The sequence below is a fragment of the Anomalospiza imberbis genome, chromosome 15 (genome assembly GCF_031753505.1).
Source record: "Anomalospiza imberbis isolate Cuckoo-Finch-1a 21T00152 chromosome 15, ASM3175350v1, whole genome shotgun sequence".
NCBI lineage: Eukaryota > Metazoa > Chordata > Aves > Passeriformes > Viduidae > Anomalospiza > Anomalospiza imberbis.
Window position 1 is genome coordinate 18,753,269 of NC_089695.1, and position 25,758 is coordinate 18,779,026.

Genomic DNA, 25,758 nt, shown 5'->3' on the forward strand with positions numbered 1-25,758 from the left:
TTCAAAATACAAGATGGCTGCAGTCTTGGCTACAGGTTGTTCATTTTTATACTTTTGAAAATAGGTGTAAACAATATTCTCTTCATCAAGGGGTGGAAGCTTTTGCCTTTATAAGGACTTATCTGTGTGGTCGGGCACTCTAAATGTTAAAAAAAAAAAAAAAATAAAAAAGAACATCTGTATCAGATAAGGTGTAAGTTTGTTCCTCTACCCACCCATCCCAGATTTGCCAAGATACAATCAGTCAGGAAGCTGAAAAGGCTAGTACTTATAGCTATCAGTGTGAAACTTGTTCTGTCTGTATGAAAAGCACTTGTGAGAATTCTGTGTATTTTGATAAGCTTGTCCATTTAAACCCCACAAAGTTCAACCCTGTGGTGCATAAAAGTCCCCACGGGCATGTTCACATGAGTAGTATGCATAAGTTTCAATGACTCTTGAACCAAAGCTGCCTACATTCACCTGTAACAAGAGCCATGGCAGCAGGCAATATCCTTGAGGTGTCAGAGCAAGCCCGGAATTTTGGCTAATGCAGCACTGAAGCAAACAGAAGCTGCTGCTGTCCTAAGAAAGCCTACCCTACCTATGGAAAATAACTTTGGTTCTCAGGTTTGAGACCAGGGAAAAAAGGGCATATTTTGTTTTTGTTATCTCAGCATTCAAGCCTACATAGTAAAAATCACTAGGTGCAAAATCCACACAGACCACACCTCCTTATGTGATCACAAACAAGTGAATATGTATGTTCACAAGCACAGAGAAAATGCAGGTAGGAAAATCCCATATAAACAGGAATTAGAGAGCTTCTGGTCTGGATACTGTATCTGCTGCACATGGCTTCCTTCATTTGCACATTCTTGTCCTTTGTTATTTGAGTACAGCAGTGAGTCAAGTGTTCACTCTGGGTGAGAAGGAAACCAGAAAGTATCATCTGTGACGACACTGTGGGTTTCTCTCTCCTGGTTAAAAGATCGGTAAAGGATAAACTGCACCAACGCATGAACAAAACCAAAGATTTTTCACCATCAAGTGGTTCCCTAGGATGAGCTGGGCTTTTTATTTGTTTTGTCAGGGATCTGTATGAAGTCCCTTATGACAAGGCTAAGACAGTTCACTTGCATCCAGTGGAAGTAAACAATTTTACAAAATATACAGCTCAGTAGTTGTAAGAAGAAATGTTGATGGCACACTCCCCATGCCATGCTCACCTTTGCTGAATTAAATCACCTGGGTAGGCAGGTGTTTTTTAACACGAATGGGCAACACAAATCAATGTTAGTTATTCTTTCCAATTCCATGTATTCCAGCCTTGGAAAATATGAGTTTGCTAAAATCCCTCTCCATCTTGCCAACACCATTCCCAAATTGCTTGTGTCTGGAGATTTCCCCTCAGGTGTTGAGGGGAGAGGATCCCATAGAGGAAAATGCAGGGGTGAAGGCAGGGGATGAGGAGCTTACCATTACCTTGTTTTTGAGGAACTGCTACAAGACTTGATGCTTTGCACCTGTGGAGTGACTGGCCTTGGTAAAACACTCTACAGGTATCATGCGTGCTGTGATGCTGGGCCTGCTGCAGCTGTCTTTACAGTTCAAGGGAGTTCACAGCAGCGCAGATCCTCTGGAAAAGCATTGAGTTTATATATCCCCCACACACACCTCACCCGTAAGATTTTTCCACCTTCATAGTCAATGTCGATTCTCTAAATCACTGTATCTCCGCCACTGTCATGGCTCTTTCCTCTGTCACTCAGCTCACCGTAATCCATCTTGTTGATCCCTACCTGATGTTCATAAAGCCAAATTTGTAAAAGCAGGATGGGAAAGGCAAAAGAACCCTTCATCTCCTGGGTGGTCGTAGGAGTGCCACAACTGCCTAGCAGGCTTTATGGGGCTGTAACCCACATTTCAGCTCCTGCTGATGCTTCTCATCTTCTCTATGGGGAACTAGACCCCTGTGTGCTCCAGGGACCAGCCTTTATGGAGCAAGAGTGACTTCAGTGAGTGAAACTCATCTTGGCATTGTAGTTAGAGCAGCATTCCTGGGCTCAACAAAGTGATTTCCAAGGGATTTACACCTGCTAAACCTTAGATGTTATGTAAAACAAGAGGAAAATCCATTGAAGGAGATTGGACCAGAATGGGGGTGGAGGGTGGGGAGAGAAGGGGTGTGGCAAGGGAAGTGAATTCCTGACACAGGCCCTAAGGGATCCATGTAAATTCCCCTGCAATGACATCAGTCAATTGTGCAGTTGGGACAGTCATGTCAGCCCTAAAGACAGCACAGAAATGTTTATGTTGTTTTGACTATTAGTCCTGTTCAATGAACACAACAGCAAGGTGTGCATCAGCTCCGTGAAGAGCGAGAACTGAACAGGACCCAGCAGCCCATGGAGGCAGGATGACTCCAAGTGAAAAATAGCAAGCCTCCTAGAACTTAGGAAAAATATGGAGTTCTGACCTTAAGCAACTCGTTAGCTTTCCTAACCAGCCAATACCTGCCCTCAAATTAGGCCAAAAGGATGTAAGTGTTATCAGCAAATGGTATTAGGAGATTGGTATTGGCAATACTAGGACATATAAGCTTCTTACCAATTCTGTAGCTGTACTAGAAGAGGCAAATACTCACTAGAGAACCAATGCCATACAATCACTGGTGGGAAATGTAGGTGCAAACTGTATATATAGAAAACTCTGAACCTCTTATTGCCCAAGTTTTTCTCATATGCTGCACAAGGACATTATTTTAGTTGTGATAGGAATGGAAAAAGGACAACAGTACAGGCAAATGGAAAAAAATCATGCAGGCAGATTCTCACAACTGTCACTACCAGTTCCTGTGATTTTTCAAGGTACACCTTAAAAATCCAATTTATTTTTTTTTATTTAGAATCTCCCTCTAGGCTGACTGCTTATTCTAAACTCACGATTCTGTGGTACAGTAAAAGACAGAGTCATATAAAGTTATTTGCTACTACTGCATACTGTGAAAATCTTGGCTTCTTAAAATTATTCTGTCCATAATTTGGTCACTTCAGAAGAATTTATGACTTTTTTTCTCCATTAGGAATAAGTAAGAAAATGTGAGGTCAAACTTTCACCAGTCAGAGCCACCTAAAACATCTCACAGCTATACCATGCTGTTCTCAGAAATTCTGCAGTAGCAACACAATTAAGTATGCAGTCATAACTTAATGTGTTTCATAATCACTGGATCAAGGCAGTATGTTTTAAACAGCAGCAACTTGATAATAATACTGACTCTTGTTCACAAGAGCTGTGATCACTGATCTGTCCACATATCTCCTAATTCTTCTCTATGGGTTGTTTCCCATTCAAGCCAACCTCCATGTATATTGCTGCCTCAGCCCATAGAAACGTTCAATTTGAGGTCTGGCCAAAAAAGGACACAATGGATTCCAGTTGATGTGGATAATTCTGAGAGTTGTCTCTGCATCAGCACAAAACTGAAAGCTTTGATCTAGCTGAAATGAAACACAAGAAGGGGCTTTTCCTTAAAGGGAAAAGGAAAACCCACCAAACGGGATCCATGCCACTTAATTATAATCAATACCTTGAACTGTATCTGGAAATAAAGAATGAGCTGGTACAAATGATGGAAGGGCATGCCACAACATCTTTCCCACAGCTGTATCTCAGCTTGTCTCAAGTAGAGAGCAGAGGAATTATTCATTGACACAGCTGAAGCCAGAGCCAAGAGAGACTGAGAAATGTAATGGTATGGGTCTGTCCCCAGATCAGAAAATTATGCTGTCATTACATGTTCTTGAGACTTTAACATTATGTTTTCTATGATATGTTCTACTTTTGTTATCCTGGATCAAAAGAAAAATTGTCCTAGCCCAGCATCCTTGTTCTGGAAGTGGCTAGCCACAACAACCTGCTGCATTTGCTGACTCCAACCATCCACAAGAACACACAAGGATGTGATCCTCCACTCTGTGCAAGTGCTAGCTTTGAGGAAATAAATAAAACAGTCTTACCTTTCCAAGAGGCACATTGACATCAAGGCCAAAGAATAAAGGCAAGAGAGAAGAACAAGAACAGAAATAGAAACTGCAGAAGAAAAATAAGACTGTGTAAAAATGAAAGGTAATGGCATTGTAAGCATCATAATTATTTTTGCACTCTGTAGAACAGTTAGAATATGTATTCATTCAGAAAACACTGTTATTTCCCTCATTACTTCTGTAAGTACCACACCACCTCCCAGACTTAGAAAATAGATCCAAATAATTTTGGTGAGGGATTAAAATTGGCACCATATTGAAAGCCTGAGGTGTAACTGTCACATCGTGATACCCCATGGGTTGACAAGTCATAAAGCTGGATAACAAAAATAGCATGCGTAGTATTTTTAAGCGTGTTAAAAGACAGTGGCTGCAATCCATGCTAGAAATAGCCTGGATATATAAATACATAAATATATATATGTGCACACATGTATATTTGTAGGCACCTAGACACACCCATATCAAACACTCACCATTACATGTTTAATAATGTAATGTACTATTTTAAGATTAAAGTCTGTGTCTACTGACACAAACTGAGAAGAAAGGACAGTGGACCACCACCAAAAGGTGCAGCTGACTGAGCAGAACAGAAAGGTCATATAGTTCAAGAGAACTGGATCACTACTTTCAAAACAAAGTTAATCAGTGTGCTTCAAAGGATAACAGAACCAACCTTTTCCTCCAGATCCTTAATTTGTCTCTTTTGTATGTCAGTTTTATCTTCTAAATCTCGGATCCTCTGGAAATCAGAAAAGAAAGCATATACACTAAATTCTCAGTAAATCTATCCCGCTGAACAAGTAGCTTAATATTCCAAGTGCCAAAAGCCTAGAAATCAACAAATCCATTTCTGTGGCAGGGACAATCTTGTGTCATACTGCGACTCCATCCACTCATCCCGCCAAACCACAGCTTTACCATGTGTGCAACTGCTCAAAATATGATCCTGCATATATGTAACTGGATCCTTAAATGCTGGAAATTAGTATCAATGATTGATGTGTCTTCACATTATCTATTTAGTAATCCTGTGTTAAACAGATCAAAAGTATAAGATCATGGTTATAATCTTTAGAATTCTATCAGGATTCTTTAATATTTTTCACAGTTTGGTGTGTTGAAAGAGGATTAAAGTGTTATTATTATGTCCAAAATTATGAATGTATACAATACTATGAATGTATTGATTCTGTGGTGACTGACATACATGTAACTTATACACAAGGTGTGTATTTTTAGCAGAGCTAGGTGCTTTAAGAAAAATTATGTACCATGACAAACTTTTGCCTGCTTGGCAGGAGAGATCCCCCAGAACAGAACTTCTAAGTGTAAGAAATGAAGCCTTGAATCTCAATATCTTTTTTAAAATTAAGTCAGGTCATAAAACAGCTGTCCAGCAAATGGCAGAAATCCAAAGAGGCAAAGCAGGAAACACCTGAAGGCCTGAGTACCTGGGAAGAGGTGGCCTGTGACTGTCTTTCTCAATGTCTGGAGATGAGATGACTAGCTTATGGCAGCAAATTCAAATTCTATGGAACCGCAAAATCACAGAATGAGTCAGGTTGGAAGGGACCGCAGCAGTTCACCTGGTCCCACCTCCCTGCTCAAGCAGCGTCGTCCTAGAGTACATGGCACAGGATTGCATCCAGATGGCCTTGGAGTATCTCCAGGGAGGGAAACTACACATCCTCCCTGGGTAATCTGTTCAGTGCTTGGTTACTCACACAATGAAGAAATTCTTTTTCATGTTCAGGTGGAACCTCTTGTACAACAGTTTCTGCCCACAGCCTCCTGTCCTATTGCTTGGCTACCTCCTCCTTCCTTTGCCTCTCAGCCACTTCCAACCATGCCTGCAAATGAAGCTGGCTCAGAATCATTCTGAGAAGCCGAAACTGCTGTGGCAGCGTCCCTCAGAGCAGTGTCCCTCGGGGCAGCTGTCATGTTTAAAACCAAGCTTCTCATGCAGCAAAGGCCTGACAACAAAAGGTAAGGGTGACCCAGTCTCAAGTGCCCAACTCAGAATCAGGCAAGACTGTGAGAAGAGAGCCTTTCTGTGAACCAAATCCCCCTAACCACTGGGGATGTGCTTCTTGTCTTACTCCCATAAATATCTGAGTCAGATCTGTTTCAAGGTGCAGCTTTCATGTTATTCAATGTGCTGTGACATTTGCCATTTTGCTCTGGGATCTCACAGCTTGCAGAGCAGCAAACATCAGTCTTTTAAGGTGAAATGCAGTACCTTATCTCAGCAGTGAAAAGTACAAATGCCCACTTGGGAGGGACAAGTAGTATCTGGAAAAACAGACAGCTCTCCTGTGCCATACGAGCCAGCAGCATTTACTCTGTTCTCTTGTGCCCAGTCCAGTAACTGGGGATTAGCATTTTTGCTACAAAGATAGAACTATGCAGACAGAATTCTGGATGAAAACTTTAGGCTAGAATTTTAAAACTCAAAATATGCCAAAACAATCTTGCACAAACTAGTATCACGTGTGCTTGCATGCACAGAAAAGACAAAGTATGAGACAATTCAAAAAGCCAGATGCCAGACTTCCTCACGGCCTGCAGCTTGCCTAGATTTGAGCCCAGATTGTGTTCTTACACAGAAAGGCTTAGTAGGTATCACATGTGTGTGGTTTCTTCTTCTTACCTGATGAGCCTGCTGCAGCAGCTCCATTCTCTCCTGAAGAATCTGGCAATCATATTCTCTGCTTTTCCTCAGCATCTGACGTCTTAGCTTTTCTACTGCTGTCCTCAGCTCTTCCTGCTGTTTTTCAGTGAGTAGTTCCCCAAACTTTATCACTGTTTCTTGCTGCAAAGCATTGTACAAGGTGGCTTCAAGCTCCTGGATCCTCTGGTTGATGCAATACCAAAAGTCAGTTAGAGATGAAACATGGTTTAAACCACATTGGAAACTGGGGATTGGTGGCAGATTCAGACCCCTGCATGAGAGGCAGTCCCTGTGCTTAAGTGTGCAAAAAGGTGAAAAACTGAACTCAGAAAATGGTTCTATGTTCTGAAAAAAGGATAGGAACTTTTATTTTAAAAATATTTTAATATTAACTTTCACTGAAATCCTTCACTTCTAATCTTTTTTATGGAGTTAGAGTTGGATGGAATGTTCCTATCTGAAGTGTAAATTATTTCACCAATTCTAAAACTTCCTCCTGTTGTGCTAAATAACTCCAGCTGGACAAGCCAATATTAATAAGCAATATCTGCCTTAAACTGACAAAGCACTTCAGACTTCAGGAGATGTGCCATTTTATAACATGCAAAGGTGAGATATTGCGTTGAAGCTGTGCAGATTGCATGCTAGTACATCAGAAGAATAAGGAAAGAACAAATTAAAAAAAAACCAATCCTAACAAAAAAGCAAAAATCTCTCCTCCTGATTCTACAAAAGTCTATTTGCTATTGCAGAGTTGGCCAGTACGTGCTGCCGAATTTCCTTCGTACATACCATGTACGCTTGGTCAAGAGCTTGCTTTCTGTAGTCCAATTCTTCCTCCAAATAACCTTTTATTTTGCAAAATTGCTCCTACAATGAAGGATCGTTTGGACAGAAAAACAAATTAGTTACTCCAAATACTTTAGGAAGTTTTATCAAATAATTTACTGATTCAGCAGGATGAGGAGACTGGTTTTCAACTGATACTCAGCAGAGTTATTAGTATCTGACTCAACTAGAAAAGAAGGAAGGGCAAATAGCTGTAGATTGCTCTTGCAGGCGAATACATCTGATGTACATGGAACTAAATCCATCCTCTCTGTTGGCTTCAGTGGTATTGCTTGGCATTTCAGTAGTGAAATTTAGGGTGTTCTGTGTGATTTTTCTAGAGATACTTCCTCTGGCATCAGGAATCACTCTTTTTGTGCCTTCTCTTATTTTGGAGGAGATGTATAAGTGGACCGAACTAAACAGGAACTAACTATACATTCACATTCACATTCCTTGGGGGCACCTGCTGTGCTTTATCTCATCACTCCACCTTAAGCTGAACAGACTTTAGTACAGACATACCACAGGAACAAAACACAAGCCACTACAGCTGTCTAATTCTTGTAGTTATGTTTGTTCATCTTGTAGGCTACTGCCATTAACTAGAGTAAGAACAGGGTAAGGTACTAACTTTACTTAGTAGGTAATGAAAGCCAACAGTGTTATTATTCAGTTCAACAGTTTCTCACATGCTGGTCCTGACTAAAATGCAATACAACAGCTTATGTTTAGGCTGTGAATCTTATGAGACAAGTAATGCATGCATCTCTGAAAATTATTGAGAAACCTTTGAACCCTCTGTACTTGTTAATAAATAGTCATCCTCGTAGAAAGAGAGAGGAATTTTTTAAACTTTTACTATTTCTGTTACTGTTATTCTGCTGTTGCACGTGAACTGGATCAGGAACAATTTTATGGATTCACCAATAATCAGAGAAATGCTGCTTAGTTCATTTGTCAATACACTTTTCTAGTTATTCTTTGGCACATCAAGTAAGTGTGACACAATCAGTGTCCCTAAAACATGTAATAAGGAAAGTTTTCTTACCATATCACTTTCCAGTTCCATCATCTTCTGATGCAGAGCAGCTTCAGCTCCCTCAATCTGCTGGATCCACTGGAGAGAAGACAATGAGACCTGTAACCTGCTCTGTTTTCTAGCACACAAGCAGTGGCAAGTGGGATATGTACAGCATCTTGTTAGTCTGTTTTTAGCAGCCTATTGCTGCTGGGCTCATCTTGAGGCTGTTTGTGACAGAGGCCATGATGTCTGCAGGTAGCACTTGGCAGGGAAGCAAGAAAGAGGATTACCACTGCTGGGTCACCGGAAGATGGAAAAGCAGACACCCTTGGATGGACAAGGAACCCATTTCATCCCACGGATAAAGGCCCACAGTGGGGCTATAGCATCTCAAATATAGCTTAGTTGGCTTTATGGCAGTTGTGTTTGAAGCAGAGGCATTGTTGTGCAGAGTCCTTGGAAGCCATCATGTTGAAAAATCACTGTGCTGCATTTGAGCCTTAGAAAGCAGTTTTAACCAACCCCTACTTTCTTCTTAATTTTTGAAACAAGAAATGTAGACACATACTTTCAGTGAAATTTTGGCATACAGATGCTTTTGGAAGCTTTAGAAATCTCAGGACTGTAAATCCCAAACTTTATCTAATTACAGCTTAAATTTCTGATGATTTCTCATTCACTTTTCAGTTGCAAGATTTGTTTCATATTATTTTTGTATTTGTAGTTTTTTCTACTGCACAGCTTGGGCCAGGTCAGTTTGTTATTTTTGCTGCTTCAGCAAGGTGTTTGGGACTGTGCTGGCACAGTTTATTTTATTTGGGGAATACTCCCAACAGTAGAAAGTTTAATGATACTGATGACAACAACAGGGCAGAAAATGTGTTAGATGAGGCTTTAGATAACACGTGAGAAAAGCTAGCACACAATTTACCTTCTCTGCCAAGGACAACACCGTGGAAGCCTGAATTATGGCCACTTGTTCTTCATTCCTTAAATTCTGTGAAGAGAAAGACAGGAAAGAGGAAAATTGGCAGAAGTTTCCTTCATGAACAAAGATAATCCAGCCTACAAACCAGGTCCACAGTTTTCAGAGTATCTCTGTAGTACTGAGTATTCAGTTTCCACTGAAATATTCAGAGTCTGTTCACATATTAAGAAGACGACTAGTTTTGCCTTTCTACATTATATGGATTAACTGTATCATTCATTCCTTAAGAGAAATGTAGACTAAAATTACACCCATTTGTTTGTCTTCATGCTAGTTTTACAAAGCTGAATTTCCATTAAAGCTTTTGTAAAAATAGTGCTGATCTACATAAGCACATGATCCTTTGTTTTTATTTCTTATAAACTTTTTTAAGACATATCTAATGTTGGCTAGACATCCAGCATCTCTTTTACATGGGCAGCTATGCCCTCTTAGAAAGCCACAGGGAATTTGATAACTCTTGCCTATTTATGAAACTGCTAGAAATAATCCTAGACCTGATGAAGAGTGGTTTACTTAGACTGCCAAACTCTTTCATGTGTTTTCCTGAGTGAATAGGGTGCAGTCAGGACCAGCCCCAAATATTGGTGGTCTTTGGACACTCTTCCCAGTCTGCTAAACCATATGTAACAGATGCATAATTTAACAAGTATCTTTGAAAACAGTCATAACTATACATAACACTTACTGCACTGTAAAAAGTGCAGCTTGTAAAGACAAAGTATCTTCCATTTCAACTTACCCCATTATCACCTAGGATGTCTAACTGTTTTATAAGGTCTGGGATGCTGACATCCTGCAAAGAGAGAGTAAGGTAAAGGCATGGCATCCACCTTTTATCATGGCTGCAATATCCATCTATCCTATGAACCACATGGAAGTCAGCCATTTTGTTTTATCCTCTGGAAATGCCTCACACATTGACTTCAGTTGCCTTTGAACCAGATTTTATCATTATGGAGAGAATTTTGAGTTTAATTGAACTGTGTCTGTCACCACACTCTTACATTACACCAAGTTTAAATACCTGAAGTCTAGTGGAGTTATTCATAATGGATTATAGGGGCAGCACTCACCACTCCTCTAGGGAAAAGCACTGCTGTATACAACTGACCTACCTTAACCCCTTCCTTCATGCAGTAGATCTGTAGAGCACTCACACCATCTGAGAATGGGTGAATCTGGAGATTAAATGGTGGGGACCGTCTCTCTCTTTCCTGCAAATTAATTGAAAATATGCTAGAGAATCTATTAGAATGAAGGAGATGCACATAGAGAATGCCATAGCTGCTGTTTATATCATGCTTGGCTTGCAAAGCCAAGCTCTTCATTCTACAAGCCAAGGAAAGAAACATGTAGACCTAGTCTGAAAAAGTGAGCCAAGTGGGATAGGATGCTAAATCCAAGGTAACTGTTTAACAGGATATTATTAGATAAATGATGTCAATTTGCAAACTGGCTGTGGAAAGGCTGTCACCTAGCTAAGATTCAAGTGATTTGTTTTATTAAGTGTTGAACAACTCTACACTGTTGTAAATACTCCCTTTAGAAACAGGTGTTGACTTCAGACTATTGGGAGACTCAGATTACACATTTTCCTCATCCTGGTATGCTGTACATTCTAACATCTGTGGAAAATCATATGTTCAAAAAACTGATCAACTTAGCTATTTATAGGCCTTTATTGATTAAAATTTTCAAATATTTGTCCAATTTTAAAGGACCAGAGACAAGAAAAAAAATTGAAGATGCTATTTCTCTTTCCTTTCAGGTATTCAGGCAAGCACAGAAGTAAAGATTAAACTTCACTTTCACACACATTTTTGGTTTATGAACATGTAATTCATTTGATCAGTTCAGCTCCCTGCCATATGAAAACACAGCTGTTAGGCAAAACTGTGGGACAGTTCTATGAATAAGGGGCAAGTCTGACACAGCATTAAGTTGTGAGAACCAGAAAAGGCTATGTGTGGCAGTATTTGCCCTTGGACAGCAACTGAAAAGAACAAATGTAAAATAAACCATCTTATACTGGGGAAGAGAGCCGGTGAAGTTTTGGCTGGCTGGCACTCCAAAGAAGAGTCTGTAACTAGAGGCAGTCTGGGAAGAGGGAGCTTGAGGTCCTGCAGAGGCTTCTGAAGCTCCTGCATCAATGTCCAGTGTCACCTGAGACATTTTGCACCCACTGCAGGTCACAGGAGAGCTGTTCAACAGGGAATGTGTCCAGTGCCTGCAAAAGGAACAGCACCTGCACATCGGCAGACAGGTGTCTCCAAGTCATGCCCACAGGTGTGGCAGCTAAGAGGCACACTCATGTTAATCAGCTAAGCTTACCTGTGCACACTGTGCACCTGGCTCAGGCTGAAGTGAACCAGGTGGGTATGGTGCTTACTATTTCCAGGATATTAGAGCTGATATACTCTAGCTCACAATTAAAAATGCTGGGCCTGATTTGTGACTGTTTTATTGCTACAACACTTGTGTAAATCCTTGATTAAAGCTGGTGTCCAGTGCAAGTGCAGTCATTTAATTTTCTACCAGCTCTACTGTAAGAAGCGCATCCATCACCTCCAGCTCAAGGTTGCGGAACTCCAGCAGCTCGTTCTGGTCTCGCGCATCCTGCAGCTCCTGGTGCAGACGGTTGTTTTCTGCTTCCGTTTTCTCTATCTAACAGAAACATGTAAAATCATGACCTGTGTGACTGTTACAAGAACCATGAAGAATTTGGTGAGTAGTAGTTGAGGTAGCATAGGCTGTGCAAAATCTAAACCCTTAAGATGTTTCACAGGATCCAGATAACCCTTCAGAGTGAACATGCAAACCTTCGGAACGCACCTTGTCTAAAAGCTCTTGGTTCCTCTTAATAAAAAGTTGCTTGTCTTCCACCCAGTGTGAGTCCTGTTGGATGAAGCAGTAGTATTACAGAATAATCAAATTCTATAAGGCTGTGCACATTTATTGAAAATTAAAGCCACAATTTTCAGGCTTTAACATCCTACAGGAACAAGCTGTCTTTTACAGAACAACAACATTTTAAGTTTACCAAGGTGTAGTAAGGCTTCTGAACTTGCCAGATCTGCCTCTTTACTGACTGGCGACATTACATCTCATGGAAGTTTATACTGAAATTGTGCTTGGTATTTTGTAAGCAGAGCAGGTAAGATACAAAATAGGGAAAAAAACACACAAAAATTACTTACCTGCCCTTTCTGAGCCAAAGTTTTTTCCAAATCTTCTATTTTGGCTTTATACCTCTGGACTTCAGCTTGAAGTTGTTCCTGAGCCTGTTGAAATCAAGCACCACATTAAAGAGTAACAAAATCCACAATGTGACTGGTATTAAAAGGAAAACAAAACCAGCAGAGCCTAGGTTCGTGCTGTCAGTTCCACTGAGCGAGCAACCATTAGAAAGATTCTGACTTGGTGATGTTTTGTGTCACCCCTTAGACTGGCACACAGATGACACAAGGGAACAGAGCGGTGGATCAGCCCCAACTCCCCACCCAAGCCTGTTCCACCATGGATTGCATTGGAGCAGCAAAACACAAGCTCAGGTACTTGGGGTGCTCTGCTCCAAGACCCTCATAAGGGGCAATCCCTAAATTACAAAAAAAAGTGCTTAGCAGATCAGAGTGGCAACAGGTAGTGGGAAGAGGCAAATTTAACTGCTAGGGGGTTCTTCAAGAGCTGACTCAACTAAATACTAAACAAACTGATATGATCTCACAGCTAACTGCTTTGAGCAAGAATTTGGGCTGGAGACTGCCTGAGGTTCCTTCCAGCCTGAATGATTCTATAATTTTATTAGAGGGACATTTTTAGCCTTGGAAGGTTTACTGTAGCCTGCATCACATTAAAATTTAAATGTAATTTGCATTTATCTATTAGAAACATTCAGATGTTCCTGAAGTTGGTGCAATGTGTGCCTTTGAGAAAACCCACAGGCCTTCACTTGCCTGTAAAACCCAACCCCCATCACACCTAGACAAATGATGAGAAAACTCTTGTGATTCTGTGTCAGGCTGCAGAGTTGTCTGCTCTGGCATGCCTGCCTGACTGCAGAGTTTTCAGGTTCAGGTGGACGACAGCTTCCTGTAAACTGAGTGATTGTGTCCATTCTCAATGGTCATTCTCTTTCAAAATGTACTCAGTAAATGAGTGAACAGACATTTCTCAGTGTTATGGATGCTGTATGTAGCACCATTCCATTGTATGTCCCTTTGAGGGGTTTCTTGTCCTGCCAGCAATGAAATACTGTTACTCTCAAACAAATACTGACCCTGGCTTCTCTTTCAGCATCTATGACCCCTCCTGTCTGTTCCTGCAGCAGTGCATATGCTCTCTGCAGGGCCTGGTACTCCTTTGTCAGCTGTCGAAACCGCAGCTCTGACTCTTCTGCTGCTAAACCCTGAAGAATAAGAAGGGACATGTCTAAGCCACGGAGAGCAAAGCACTGTCAAAGCAAAGAATGCAAAAGTGATTTGTTAAGCACAGTAGTTGGTTTACAGGTCTTGATTTGAATAGCGTTTTGGATCACAGTGAGCTTGCTGTGATCTGAAATTAAAAAAAAAAAGGGGGGAGATTATGCAGCATTTATATCACAGTATCAGATGAGTTGGAAGGGACCTACAAGGATCATTGAGTCCAACTCCTGGCTCTATAAAGCACCATCCCCAAGAATCACCGAGTGTGTTGTCTAAACACTTCTTGAACTCTATCAAGCTTGGTGCTGTGACCACTTCCCTGGGAAGACCATTCCAATTCCCAGCCACGCTTTGGGTGAAGAACTTTTTTCTAATATTTAACCTAAACCTCCCCTGAGACAACTTCAGGCCATTCCCTCGGGCCCTGCCACTGGTCACCACAGAGAAGAGATCAGTGTCTGTCCCTCCTCCTCCCCTCATGAGGAAGTTGTAGACTGCAATGAGGTCTCCCCTCAGTCTCTTCTCCAGGCTGAATAGACCAAGTGACCTCAGTTGCTCCTTATACAGCTTCCCCTCAAAGCCCTTCACCATCTTTGTTGCTCTCCTCTGAACACTCTCTAGCAATTTAGTATTTTTCTTATATTGTGGCACCCAAAACTGCACACAATATTCAAGGTGAGACTACCACAGAGCAGAGCAGGACAACGGGACAATCCCCTCCCTTGACTGGCTGGCAATGCTGTGCCTGATGAACCCCAGGACATGGGTGGCCCCCTTGGCTGCCAGGGCACTGCTGACTCATATTCAACTTTCTGATAACCTCTGGGTCCCTTTCCAGGCACTGCTTTCCAGCGTCTCATTCCCCATTCTGTCTGTAGATCCAGGATTGCCTCATCTCAGGTGCAGAATCTGGCACTTTCCCTTGTTGAACTTAATCTGGTTGGTGATGGCCTACCCCTCTGATTCGTTGAGGTCTCTCTGCAGGGCCTCCCTGTCTTTGATGGAGTCAACAGCACCTCCCTGTTTTGCATCAGCTAAGAACATACTCAGTATCCCTTCCAGTCCCGTGTCCAAGTAATTTATGATGAAATTGGAGAGCACAGGGCTTCAGATGGAGCCCTGCAAAACCCCACTAATGACTGGTCACCAGTATGATGTCATCCCATTCACTGTAACTCTTTGATATGTCTTTAAACTACAAGAAATGTGATTGGTTTGTTTCCTTGAAAGAGGAGAGGAAAAAAAAAACACACATCAAATTGCAGGGCAGTCATACCCATAGACTCTACGGACTATATTGTGGAAGAAACTCTCAGCATTTTAGCATATGAGTAACCAAAATTAAGGTCAAACTTAAAAAGTATTTATGACTCAGTATGCACTATAAAAACCTAAGTGTTCTTGAGAGCCTGACCACTTGTTTTCAAAGTCATCTCTTGAAAACCTGTAACTTGTCTGTGGAAAGAGTCAGATCTTACCTCATCCAGATCATCATCTGGGGTTGCTGGTGTCCTGTCTGTTCTATATGAGGCCACAGAGGATGTTTCAGAGTCCATAGAATCATCATCATATCCAAAAACTGTATCCACCACATGTCTCTATAGAAGGAAAAGCATGATTTCTGAACCTTCATGTAAACTTGTAGCATGTGTTCTAGAGAGCAGCAGAGGGGCGAGTTGCTAGTTACTTAAAAGATGAGGTGTGGAAAGTGAAGAGTGGGCTACCCCTGCAATTACCATCTTCAAACAAACTCAAAGGAAACCCACTGAAGATCAGGTCTTGTGCTGGTAGAAAATAAGTTTTCTGAATAATTTTTCTGAGGGTCTGTCTCAGTCTAATTGGAAAACATATTGTGAGCAGCAACATGCCAGAGGAAAAGTCTTTGCCCTTGCAGGAAGGCAGGAGAATTGTTTGTTAACCATGAAGCTCTTCAGAAGACATAAATGAAAATGCAAAGTGTAGTGTAGTGTGCAAAGGTTACGCCATAAGGAGCTGGGAACACGTGTAGAATAGGCAGCCCTCCTTCTTCTCTCACAGATACTGCTGATACTTTTAATGTCTGGGTGCTTCTCTTGCTGATATTGCTGTTGGACCATATGAGTGAAAGCTAATCCATAATGCTAATCCAAAACTAACGTGAAGGAACTTTTATTGAACCTCTCCAGGACTACAGTAACTGGCACACCTTATAAACAATTGCTTATGCTCCACAGTTTGGTTGTATGCCTGACACGTCACTATTGCCAATTTCGTAGCTGAATTAAATCAAATGAAAACTCTGAGACATGTCCTGTGAAGACACAGATGCTTGACCCTGCAGCCTTGGTTTCAGGGTACAGATTTGAGCATTTAAATACTCGGCTTATGGGTAATTCTGAAGACAAATTGATCAATGAGCAATTAAGACACACTTCTTCTTAGCAACATCTTTCACTTTGTTGACAGGTTAAAACCTTCTAATCCTGGACTTTGAAGCACACAAAAAACATGTACCAAAGGTGCCAATTAGCTTTTGCATATATTAAAATTTTTGCTCATTGTGTTGTCAAGTGAAAACAATTGCCATATTCTCCAATGTTATAGTCTCTGGTTTAGAAATAAAATTTACTGATGAAAATACTATTTGGTCCTTGTTGTGTCTGCTGAACACCACTTCATGACCCACATAGAAACAATGTGATGACACAGCTAGGATTTACTGAAATTCCAGTGTGTAGACAGTGCTGTGTGATTTCCACAGAACATGGCTGATGCACTAAGGGATGTCCTTGGAGGACTGAGTGCAACCAAGTAACCCATATTTCCACTTTTTGGAGATGGGACGTGAATGCTGCAAACTCATGCTTCACATCTAGCTGATTAAGGAGCTGTGCAAACTAGTCCTGACTACTCAGCTCTAAAATTGTTGTAAATTATACCAGGTTTGGACTTAACCCAATTCAGGGTGATTCAAAGGTTAGTAAAAGGCACGTGGAACTAAGCAGGAATGACACAGTATCTCAGGCAGAAATTTCCGCCTGAAGAATAGAGATGCACAAGGATTTGGCTTTAGCCCCTATGTACTGTGAAAAATAGATTGCAGGAAAAAAAATGGGAAGGTCTCTGATAATGTAAATACGTCTCAGCATAACAGACCCTGAGACCAATACCTATAGAAACCAAATGGAAGGACAATTATTACCACTGGGTGGGGTAGGGGGGTGGGGCTGAGGCAGGGGGGCTGTGGGAAGGACGACTGGTAGGACAGGAGCCCCATTTTGCTGAAAATAAAATAGCTGCACACCCTTAACAGAATTTCAAAGTGGATTTAAAAAGCTCTCCCAAAGTAACTAAGGAATTTATAAACCTGATCACTAAAGCAGATTGTTATAATCCACAAAGCTCTCTTTAATCAGATTGCTAAAGTGTGTTTTCCTACACAGCCTACTTGAACACTGTAAATAAGAAACAATTTTTCATCTTACCTTGATTGGTTTTGAGCTCCTTTTATGCTTTCTCCGACGAATGAGTTTCTCCCTGTCCTAGAAAGTAAGATTTAAAAGTTACTCTCTCTTCTCTTCTTTGCAGCTGACAGATGGCCAAATATACGGAGGAAATAAATAACAGAAGTTCCAGTGACTCTCTCCTTATGTTCAAACAGGAATCTGATTCCAGGTAGAAGGGAGGATTAATCTCCAAATCTGTATGTGTGTCAGCTGAAAACCACCTGAAAAAAGCCCTTGTGCATTTGCCTTGAGCAGCTGTCAAACAACAGGAGCTGATGGATTGCCCTCTAAAATCACTGGGAGGCCTGGTGCGTGGGTTTGGGCACTGTACAAGGGGCTGTCTGCCTTCCCTGATGAGGAGATGCTGTCTCAAAATCATTAAATGATGGGAGTGTTGATCTCACCATTCCTAGCAATGATATCTCAGAAGAGACAACAGCCTGTTTTGGAATCTTTCTCCTTCTCCTCAGTATCATAATACAAAGTTCACTGACAAAGGAATTGTCAGCATTAAATGACAGAAGAACTGGAAACACACTGTCTAGCTGTACATGCTTTTCCAGCACAAGATATGGCACTGTGGGCCAGCCTCTTGTTAAGGGGCTCTTAAAAAGCATGAGAGCTTTTTAAGCATGACTTGGTTATAATGGTAACACACCTCGGCACAGCCCCACCTTGTGAACATGTAGGTACCTTCCCAAGCTCCACAGCTCCTAGTCTGTATTCCTTTCTGGAGCTCAATTCACAGTGTATTGGTTTGAGCTGTAGGGGGCTGATGCTCCACTAGAAATTCAGTAAACTGCACACATGCACACCTACAGCTAAACATCTGCAGATGTTAAAAGCAGGTAAGGTATTAATGCTCAGACCTCTAGTTATAAGAGATACTGTCAGTGGTAAACTGTACACAGCAATCATTCCTAATTTCCTTATGCTTTGGACATACCCTTGTTAACTCATCAATTATGTTCTGCTGTTCTATAACTTGAAGCTTTAAAAATTCAGTTTCTTGTTCCTCATTAGCCTGATCCAGGTCATTGAGAGATCTTAATTTCTTTAGAGGAGGATGTGATGTTATTTTTTCTCTCTGTGATAAAAAGAAAAGATAAAAGAGATAAAATAAGATTCAGCAATTAAAAGACCACCTTTCAGTTAAAAACTAAGCATCACCTTTCATTTAAGCTATACAGATCTTTAAATATGCTTCATCTACACAATTTTTTTATTCATGTCCATCAGCACTTCTTAACAATAAAATAGCAGAGCAAGGCTGAGTTCTTCAACCAGAACAACAAAGCTTTATCTAATTAGTTACCATGTGAAAATACAGCCTCTACAGTCATTAAAGGTCACATACCACAGTTCTTCCTTGGCCATGCATCAAGATGCTCCCACATGCGGCAAATAGAGTTGAACCTGTCCAGTGGGTAGGCAAATAGTATCTACTCTCACAACCCCATGTCCTTACTGATATTCAGTGTAGGACCATACACAGTGAGGCAATGGACATACTTTACTCACATGAAAAACATGCATCCAAGTCACACCAGGAGGAAAGGCAAAAACTGTGGTAACAGATCTATTTTAACCACAGGTCAATATCCTGCTTGCTCCTGAGCATATGTGGGAAAGGAGATGGCTAAAACCTGTGAGAATTGCTCTAGCCACTGACACCTTGTCAACTTTTGTGATTTGGGCATCCATAATGTGTGAAGAGCAGATGTCAGGGAGCTAACTGAGCACATGGACACTGTGTCCACAGATATGCACCAGTGGTGCTGCCCACTGATGCCTAATGCACGCAGATTCCCGAGTCCTTTCTCTTGGATGTGGGAGACTCTAAGGGACTGTGATCTGCACTACCACAGCTGTGGAAGAATAATTCTGACCCCTGACACCTGCAATAAGTTTATCTGTCTTCTAGGTGTGGGTAAATTGCAGAGTCTTTAAGTGGATTAACTGTGTAACACTAAAGTCCTTTTTCTGTGGGACAGAAAAGTGAATCTGATTGCCTCTGCCTAATCAGCAGGAAAGCTGCTCCCATTGTAGGGCACTTAGCCTGCTCAGGAGTGGCTATTACAGGTCAGGGCAAGGTCCATGAACACCTTTAGCAGGGGAAGTCATCTCAGTCTGCCAGCTTACATCTGGCAACCCGGAACAACCACCTCCTTTTTCATTAATGCCAAAGCCACATCAGTGCATGTGTAGGAACATAAGGCCTGGAAGCAGACTGATAATCAAGGCAATTCCATCTGAAGGATATACAGACATAACTGTTTTGACCCCAGTTCATATGGCCCTGACATGGGAAATGTATAGTCCTAACCAAATTTAAACACCACCATTCTCCCTTTCCCATATCCACCTACCATGCGTATGTTTTATGGAAAGATTCTATGTGCTTAGTGCCTTACCAGAAGTTTACTTTGTCATCATCAGCTCTAAAAGGAAAGTGTACATGATGCAAGAACATAATTCTGGCTGAAAAATTCACTCTTAACAGCTTCCTTTTTGAGTTCCAGATAAAAAATAGCCCAGTAGTACATGCATCAATGATACAGCATTTTCCTCTTTCTTTTTTTTTGAAACAAATTTGAAAATAAAATTAAAGACTGTGATTACACATTCATGTAAATATATTGCCCGTGTATGCATAATACACAATGTTATGGTACGTAAATCTATAATACAGACCAAATTATGGCTGTATCTTAGCAATAGTATTACACATTATATACAATGCATATTCTCTATTCATATACTCATGCACTATGCAGATGTGGCCACTAACACACAGATCCTCCAGTAATACTCATTTTGCTGTTCAGTACCAACCATTTCTATATTTTCTTTTGTGACTGCTTTGAGTTTATCTTCCATGCGCTGCAAAGACTGCATAAGTTCATCATTTCTCTTCGTGAGGCACTTGTTCTTTTCCAGAAGAGGTTTACATTGTTTCTCAGCTTCTCGGACACGCTTCAACTGGATTATAATAGCAATTAATAATTGTCATGAAAGACACGTGAATATACTTGTAATTTACAATCTTGACATCTGTTTTGTAATTATGACATAAAGAACACTGAAGCTGGCTAAACTGATATGAAAGCAGTGCATTAAGATTTCTAACTCAGGAATAAAAAAGACTATCAAGAGTTCAATTTATGACCCTCATCCTTAAGCAGAGAAGTAGGAATATAAACAGGTTAAATAGCCAGGGTCCTGATTCAACACACAGATATCACCACAGAGTAGATAATCAGATAAAGGGACCAATTCACAGTTGTCAATTCTTCCTAGACTCAGTACTTCACTATTTTCAACCTGGTCAAATACTGGACTACAGACCTAACAGACATTACTTCATTTACAAGGTAAGTCTCACCATGCACAAGGTAAGTCACCAAGCACATGTTGCTTAAAAGGAGGGAACAGAAGCATTCACACAGAATCCTACAAGCCTTGCTGCCTCGACCTCTGCTGTGATTTTGTACTCAGGTAATTTCAATGAAATTACTGTTTTATTCTAGGATAAGAAGTCCTCCTCAGCCTCCTGAGTGATGGGCCTGATGGATGGACAAGGCATATTCATCACCAGCTTTATCCTTGGATCCTCCCCCTCTTTGCCCTTCCCCATGGCTCTCAACCTCCTCTGTCTGCCAGTGCAAAAGCTCACATACCAGCTCATTTCGTTCATCAACAAGCAACGTGTTCCGGTCTTCCAGCTTCCGTATGGTGGCATTCAGCTCTGCTATCCTCTTCTGGTTTCTGCGCAAGTCCTGTGCATGGGCAGCAATGTCACACAGTTATGTCATCATCAATAAATTATCTTTAGGGACTTTTACAGTACTGAATATGTTGGCAAATATATATATATACATATATATATATCTATATTTTTAGGAGGAAGTATCTGGTTTGGGGATACTTTAATTGAAAATTTTAAGCCATTTTAAAAAATTAGGATAAAACAACCAAACAGATGACAATTTTTTATGACAGAGATAAAAAAGCTAAAAGATTCTAATTTTTATTGCCTTTTCCTGTAGATTGCTTCTATTTGCTGAGCCACTACCTCAGGTGAAAAAGTCAGGACAACCCTTTCTGTATCAATTACATTTACTTTCTTATTTCTCATTTGTATATATGTAAACATGCTTTTAAATATGCACTGCTTGTGTATACATCTTCCGTTTAGTCACACAATGGGTGACTTGTGTGCTTTGTGAATGACACCCAAGGGCTGTCTGTGGGAAACAAAGAGGAGGATCTCCTAAGGGTCTCACAGATTCTCCACACCCAGTGTTTTCCTTGCCCCTCCCTGCTCATCCTTGTAATTCTATAAGGTTTTGAGGATGTATGTTATCCAGGTAGTTAGGTTCATCAATTATTCTTTCAAAGAGTCACTGATTATTTAGGATGTGCTATATTTGTGACTAGAACAACTGATGAAAACCAGCAGTACAAAGTTTTGTCCAACTAGCATGCCCTCTGAAGACTCTGTGGACATTAACTTGTCTGCAGTGAATGAGTGGGAATGTTTTCCTAGGGCCTGAGAAGGTATGTCAGCAAGAAACACACATCCATGCTACTGTTTTGCAGGGATGGGTAAAACCTGCATACAGGGCTGCTGCAGTGCTCCGAACCATCTCCAGCTCTTCCTGGGATCTCTCTCTTGGGACTGCTCATGTTACACTCTGCCTCCTTCACCAAAAACAGCTGTTCATCCAGAGCTTCCTTTTGCAGCTGCAGCTTCTGCACATAGCCTGTCTGTGTCTCCAGTTCTTTCTCCAATGAAAATATGATCCTGTCTTTAGCCTTGATCTCATCCATCTGAATGAAAGAAACACCAGAACAATATTACTGTGTGAAGGCAACAGCACTTCTCCAGTTTGTATTGTATGATCTACTTAAGAGCAGTGATCACCCCTCAAATCTGCTCTACCATACTGTACCAGGCCTGTAAAACAACACAGTCTGAGTCATACCCATAATTTGGCACAGGAGCACGTTCATTGAGCATTTTGGCAACACAAGAATACACCTCTAGGATGAAGACTGTGAACTAGAGGTGGGGGTAGGGGGTATCACTCTTGACAGTTTAAATTCCCATTTATTTTACTTAATTGCAAATTCTTGAATTCCAGTTTTCAAGCTAAACTTTCTCCCATTACAAGCAGGTCCAGCTCTCCACATGACAGTGTGACCTGGTTCTGGCCAGGACAAGGTTAATTTTTGCAATAGCCAGAGGTTATTCTATATCATCTCATGTCATTTTCTGGGGATGGGGGAAGGGCTCCCTTCTGGGTGAGGGTAGCATGGCTGTGGTCAGGTCACAGGCTCCATGGTGAGCATTGTGCATGTAAGCCGCTCTCCTCTCTCAAGTACATATCTCATTGCTGTTTCCAGTCAAGCGGTCTTGCTTCAATTCATGATCTCATCTTTACCTTTTGCGCCTCCAATTCTCCTCTCCAGCCCACTGAGGGAATGGGGAGTGAGCAAGTGCCAGTATGGTTTGGAAAGTCTAAGTGGGAGCAAAATCGGGAAGTTTCTAAACCACGACACAGGGAAACAAAGCAACTGGCACCTTTTCTGGTGTGGGCTTCTTTTTGTCCATTTTCCACAGTAATTACTGAAGGCTCCACCAAGGCCAACCCAAAAGATATCTCCTCTCCTGCCATGGTTTATTGTGTTTAGGATACCATAACACAGGCTGGAGAAACCAAAAAACTGCAAGTGCAGATGCAAATGCTCTTTATCTAACCCTTTGCACCTTGCATGTATTAACAAATCAGAGAACCAAATCCTTATGGATTAGGCCAATCACTCTCCTAATTTAAGCTGTTAACTGCCGTAACAGTGTTATAGCTGACTCACTGTGATCTATTTATTCCTGATAAATGACAGTGAGAAATCTGTAATACTTTTTCAAAGTGAGTTGCATTGCAGAGATCTGTTACGCAGAAAAAGCTAAGAGACACAAAAGGCAAACTCAGTGCAGCCTAAGAGAACACACAAACTGTTTTGATTACTGACCAGGCGTCGAATATCCCTTTCACTCTCCCATTTGATTTTGGAAATGGCCTCTTGGTGGGACTGATGCTCACTCCGAAGATCGCCTGCCTTGATCTTGTCAGCCTGGATCATATTGTTAAGGGCCTCATCTACCTGCTTTTTGGCAGACTTCAGTTCAGTAATTTCCTGCAGAAGCTTAAGGCGCTCAGAGTCAAACTGTTTCCTGGCCTCTTCCCGAGCCTCAATAGTCAGCGCTGTCCGTACTTTGTCACTGCTCCCATCCCGCAGTGCGCACAGTGCCGACTTCAGGCGCTGGATTTCACTGTCTCGGACTTTCACCATTCTCGTCATCTCCTGCTCATGCTGCTTGATGAGGTTCTCCCTCACAGCCTGCAGCTCCTTCATTTTTTCCTCATGGAGTTTGGCTTTTAGCTCTGTGATCTGCACGGTCTGCTTGCGTTGCTCCACTTCGCGGATACGCTTCGTTTCTTGAGTCTTTTCTCTTTCGAGTTTAGCAACCTACATTGAGACAAAATGAAAGTCATCTGCTGCCAATGTAACATTATCAAAACAAGCCCACCCAGACACATCCATGTCAAATTGAGAAAAAATCCCGCTGAGACCCCAGACAATCCTCCATACTCCTAAAACAAAATATAGGGCAGCTGCTGAGGTATTCACGTAGATTGCACTGTCTTTACTCAAAAAAACCCCTTTCTTCTCCAGGTGTCCTGCCTCACACAATGATGTTACATGTACTTTTAATATTTCCTTACAAAATAAGACTCCGTATATATGTGTGCATTTGTCTAAAAGTTTTTTAACCCAGCAAATTCACCAGAAAATTGGAAGTCTCAGAAAAATCAAAATTCCTATAACTTTCACATACTGCTCCATTTGAGGGCCAGAGATTTCTCCAACTTGTAGTTCAGTAAAATGGAGTCTTTTCCACAGAAGCCATAAGACATAAGCAAATGTTGTAAGTTGGGAAAGAATCAGACCCATGTTTTAGGTTGTTTGGCCTCTGTTGAATTCTGTGCTACTATTTTTTCCACATGTTTGTCTTTTTCAGCAGACACTTTTATTTAAAACCAAACTCTCTCTCACCTTAGATTTCTCCTGATGCAGCTCAATTTGAATGTCTGTTAGCTTAGTCCTGAGTTCCTCATTGGCAGCCTGTAGGGCAACAATCAGCGCCTCAGGCTTTTCGCCCTTGCTCCGTCCTTTTTTTGACATGGTTTTTTATCTGAGAGTCCACGTGTTTATTTCAAATATGGATTGCCATCTTTTTCTGTTCCTTTCAGTATCAGTTAGTTCAGCAACTACTGCGTGACATTCCTTAAGGTCCTAGACTCAGCTGCTTTGGAAGCCCTGTGAGAAATAAGACATACTATTATCTGTCAGTGGACACTGCATCTGGACAGCTCACATACTTACAGAACACAACAGAGCACTCCCATCTCCAAAACACTGCAATCTTTGTCTGAAAATCTACAAGTCAGATCCCAGCACAATTATGCTTCTGAACACCAGCCTGGCATACTTGTGGGAATTCCATGCTTGCCCTTTTCTGTTCTCAGAAAGGGGCGCTATGCATTGAAGACAGGTGTTCATTTACCATAAAGATCAGTGCTATTGAGAGTATGGGATTGGAAGGGACAGGTGATTTACTCCAATCCTTGCAGTCTGAGGTAACCACAAACCAGATGCTTTAGTCTCAAGGATCTACCAAAAATATCATTCTCATCCCCTTCCCAACCCCTGATCCTCTTCAAGATCCTGTGCCAAACTCAAAGACTCTCCACAACACTGCTACCATCTGCCACAAGAGGAAAAGGCAAGTGAAGTCCTCAACCAGCATTCAAGGTCTCTGAGGAAGCAGAAAACGAATAACATGCAAGGGCCTGTTCAGACTAGAAATTGTCCGCATGGAGTGAGAAATGAGTGCCTATGCCTTTTGGAGGATTAAGATCCTAATTTACAAATGAGGCAAGAAATGACAATATCACACTGTAATCTACCAACTGGGGTTTTAACATCTGGTTATTAACAGTATAAAATAAAATTCTGGACAAACATCATCATTGCCCCTGTAATCATTTTAATTTTATAGCATTATTATTCCCTTTTGTTGCCACTAGATGAGAGAATGTTTGGAGATCTGGTATATCAGTTTGGAGATGGGCAAAGCACTGAAACATTAAGACTGTAAAGAACAGGACAGAGCACAGTGTAGTGGTAGTGGTTAAACTTTCCAGCAATAATGATTAGTGCTCCAGTGCTAGAGTC

At 41.3% G+C, this 25,758-nt stretch overlaps 1 protein-coding gene across 2 annotated transcripts; it reads right to left on the reverse strand.

The window, feature by feature from the left end:
• JAKMIP2 (janus kinase and microtubule interacting protein 2) lies at window positions 1-24,838 on the reverse strand. 2 transcript variants are annotated; one of them, XM_068206284.1, is made up of 21 exons: window positions 24,577-24,838; window positions 23,491-23,988; window positions 22,078-22,287; window positions 21,135-21,233; window positions 20,290-20,436; window positions 18,401-18,541; window positions 17,434-17,490; window positions 15,448-15,567; window positions 13,825-13,953; window positions 12,746-12,829; window positions 12,381-12,443; window positions 12,114-12,212; window positions 10,664-10,762; window positions 10,288-10,341; window positions 9,489-9,554; window positions 8,585-8,653; window positions 7,498-7,575; window positions 6,685-6,888; window positions 4,708-4,773; window positions 4,002-4,074; window positions 1-139 (listed from the first exon to the last, which is right to left on the reverse strand). In XM_068206284.1, the coding sequence occupies exons 1-20, from the start codon at window positions 24,703-24,705 to the stop codon at window positions 4,024-4,026; spliced, it is 2,463 nt and encodes an 820-aa protein (XP_068062385.1). In that variant the 5' UTR covers window positions 24,706-24,838; the 3' UTR covers window positions 1-139; window positions 4,002-4,023. The 2 variants fall into 2 exon arrangements, with proteins under 2 accessions (XP_068062385.1, XP_068062386.1); XM_068206285.1 differs by lacking the exon at window positions 1-139 and adding an exon at window positions 1,500-1,618.
• Between the last annotated feature and the right edge of the window lie 920 nt (window positions 24,839-25,758).

What these genes read in the sequence shown, in the direction of transcription:
- JAKMIP2 (XM_068206284.1), bottom strand. Translation starts at nt 24,705, where the DNA reads ATGTCAAAAAAAGGACGGAGCAAGGGCGAAAAGCCTGAGGCGCTGATT. An exon ending in TTGATGAACGAAATGAGCTG is followed by an intron (nt 20,437 to 21,134) that starts GTATGTGAGCTT and finishes ATTATAATCCAG; the next exon opens with TTGAAGCGTGTCCGAGAAGC. An exon ending in GCATGAAGGAAGGGGTTAAG is followed by an intron (nt 10,342 to 10,663) that starts GTAGGTCAGTTG and finishes CTCTCTTTGCAG; the next exon opens with GATGTCAGCATCCCAGACCT.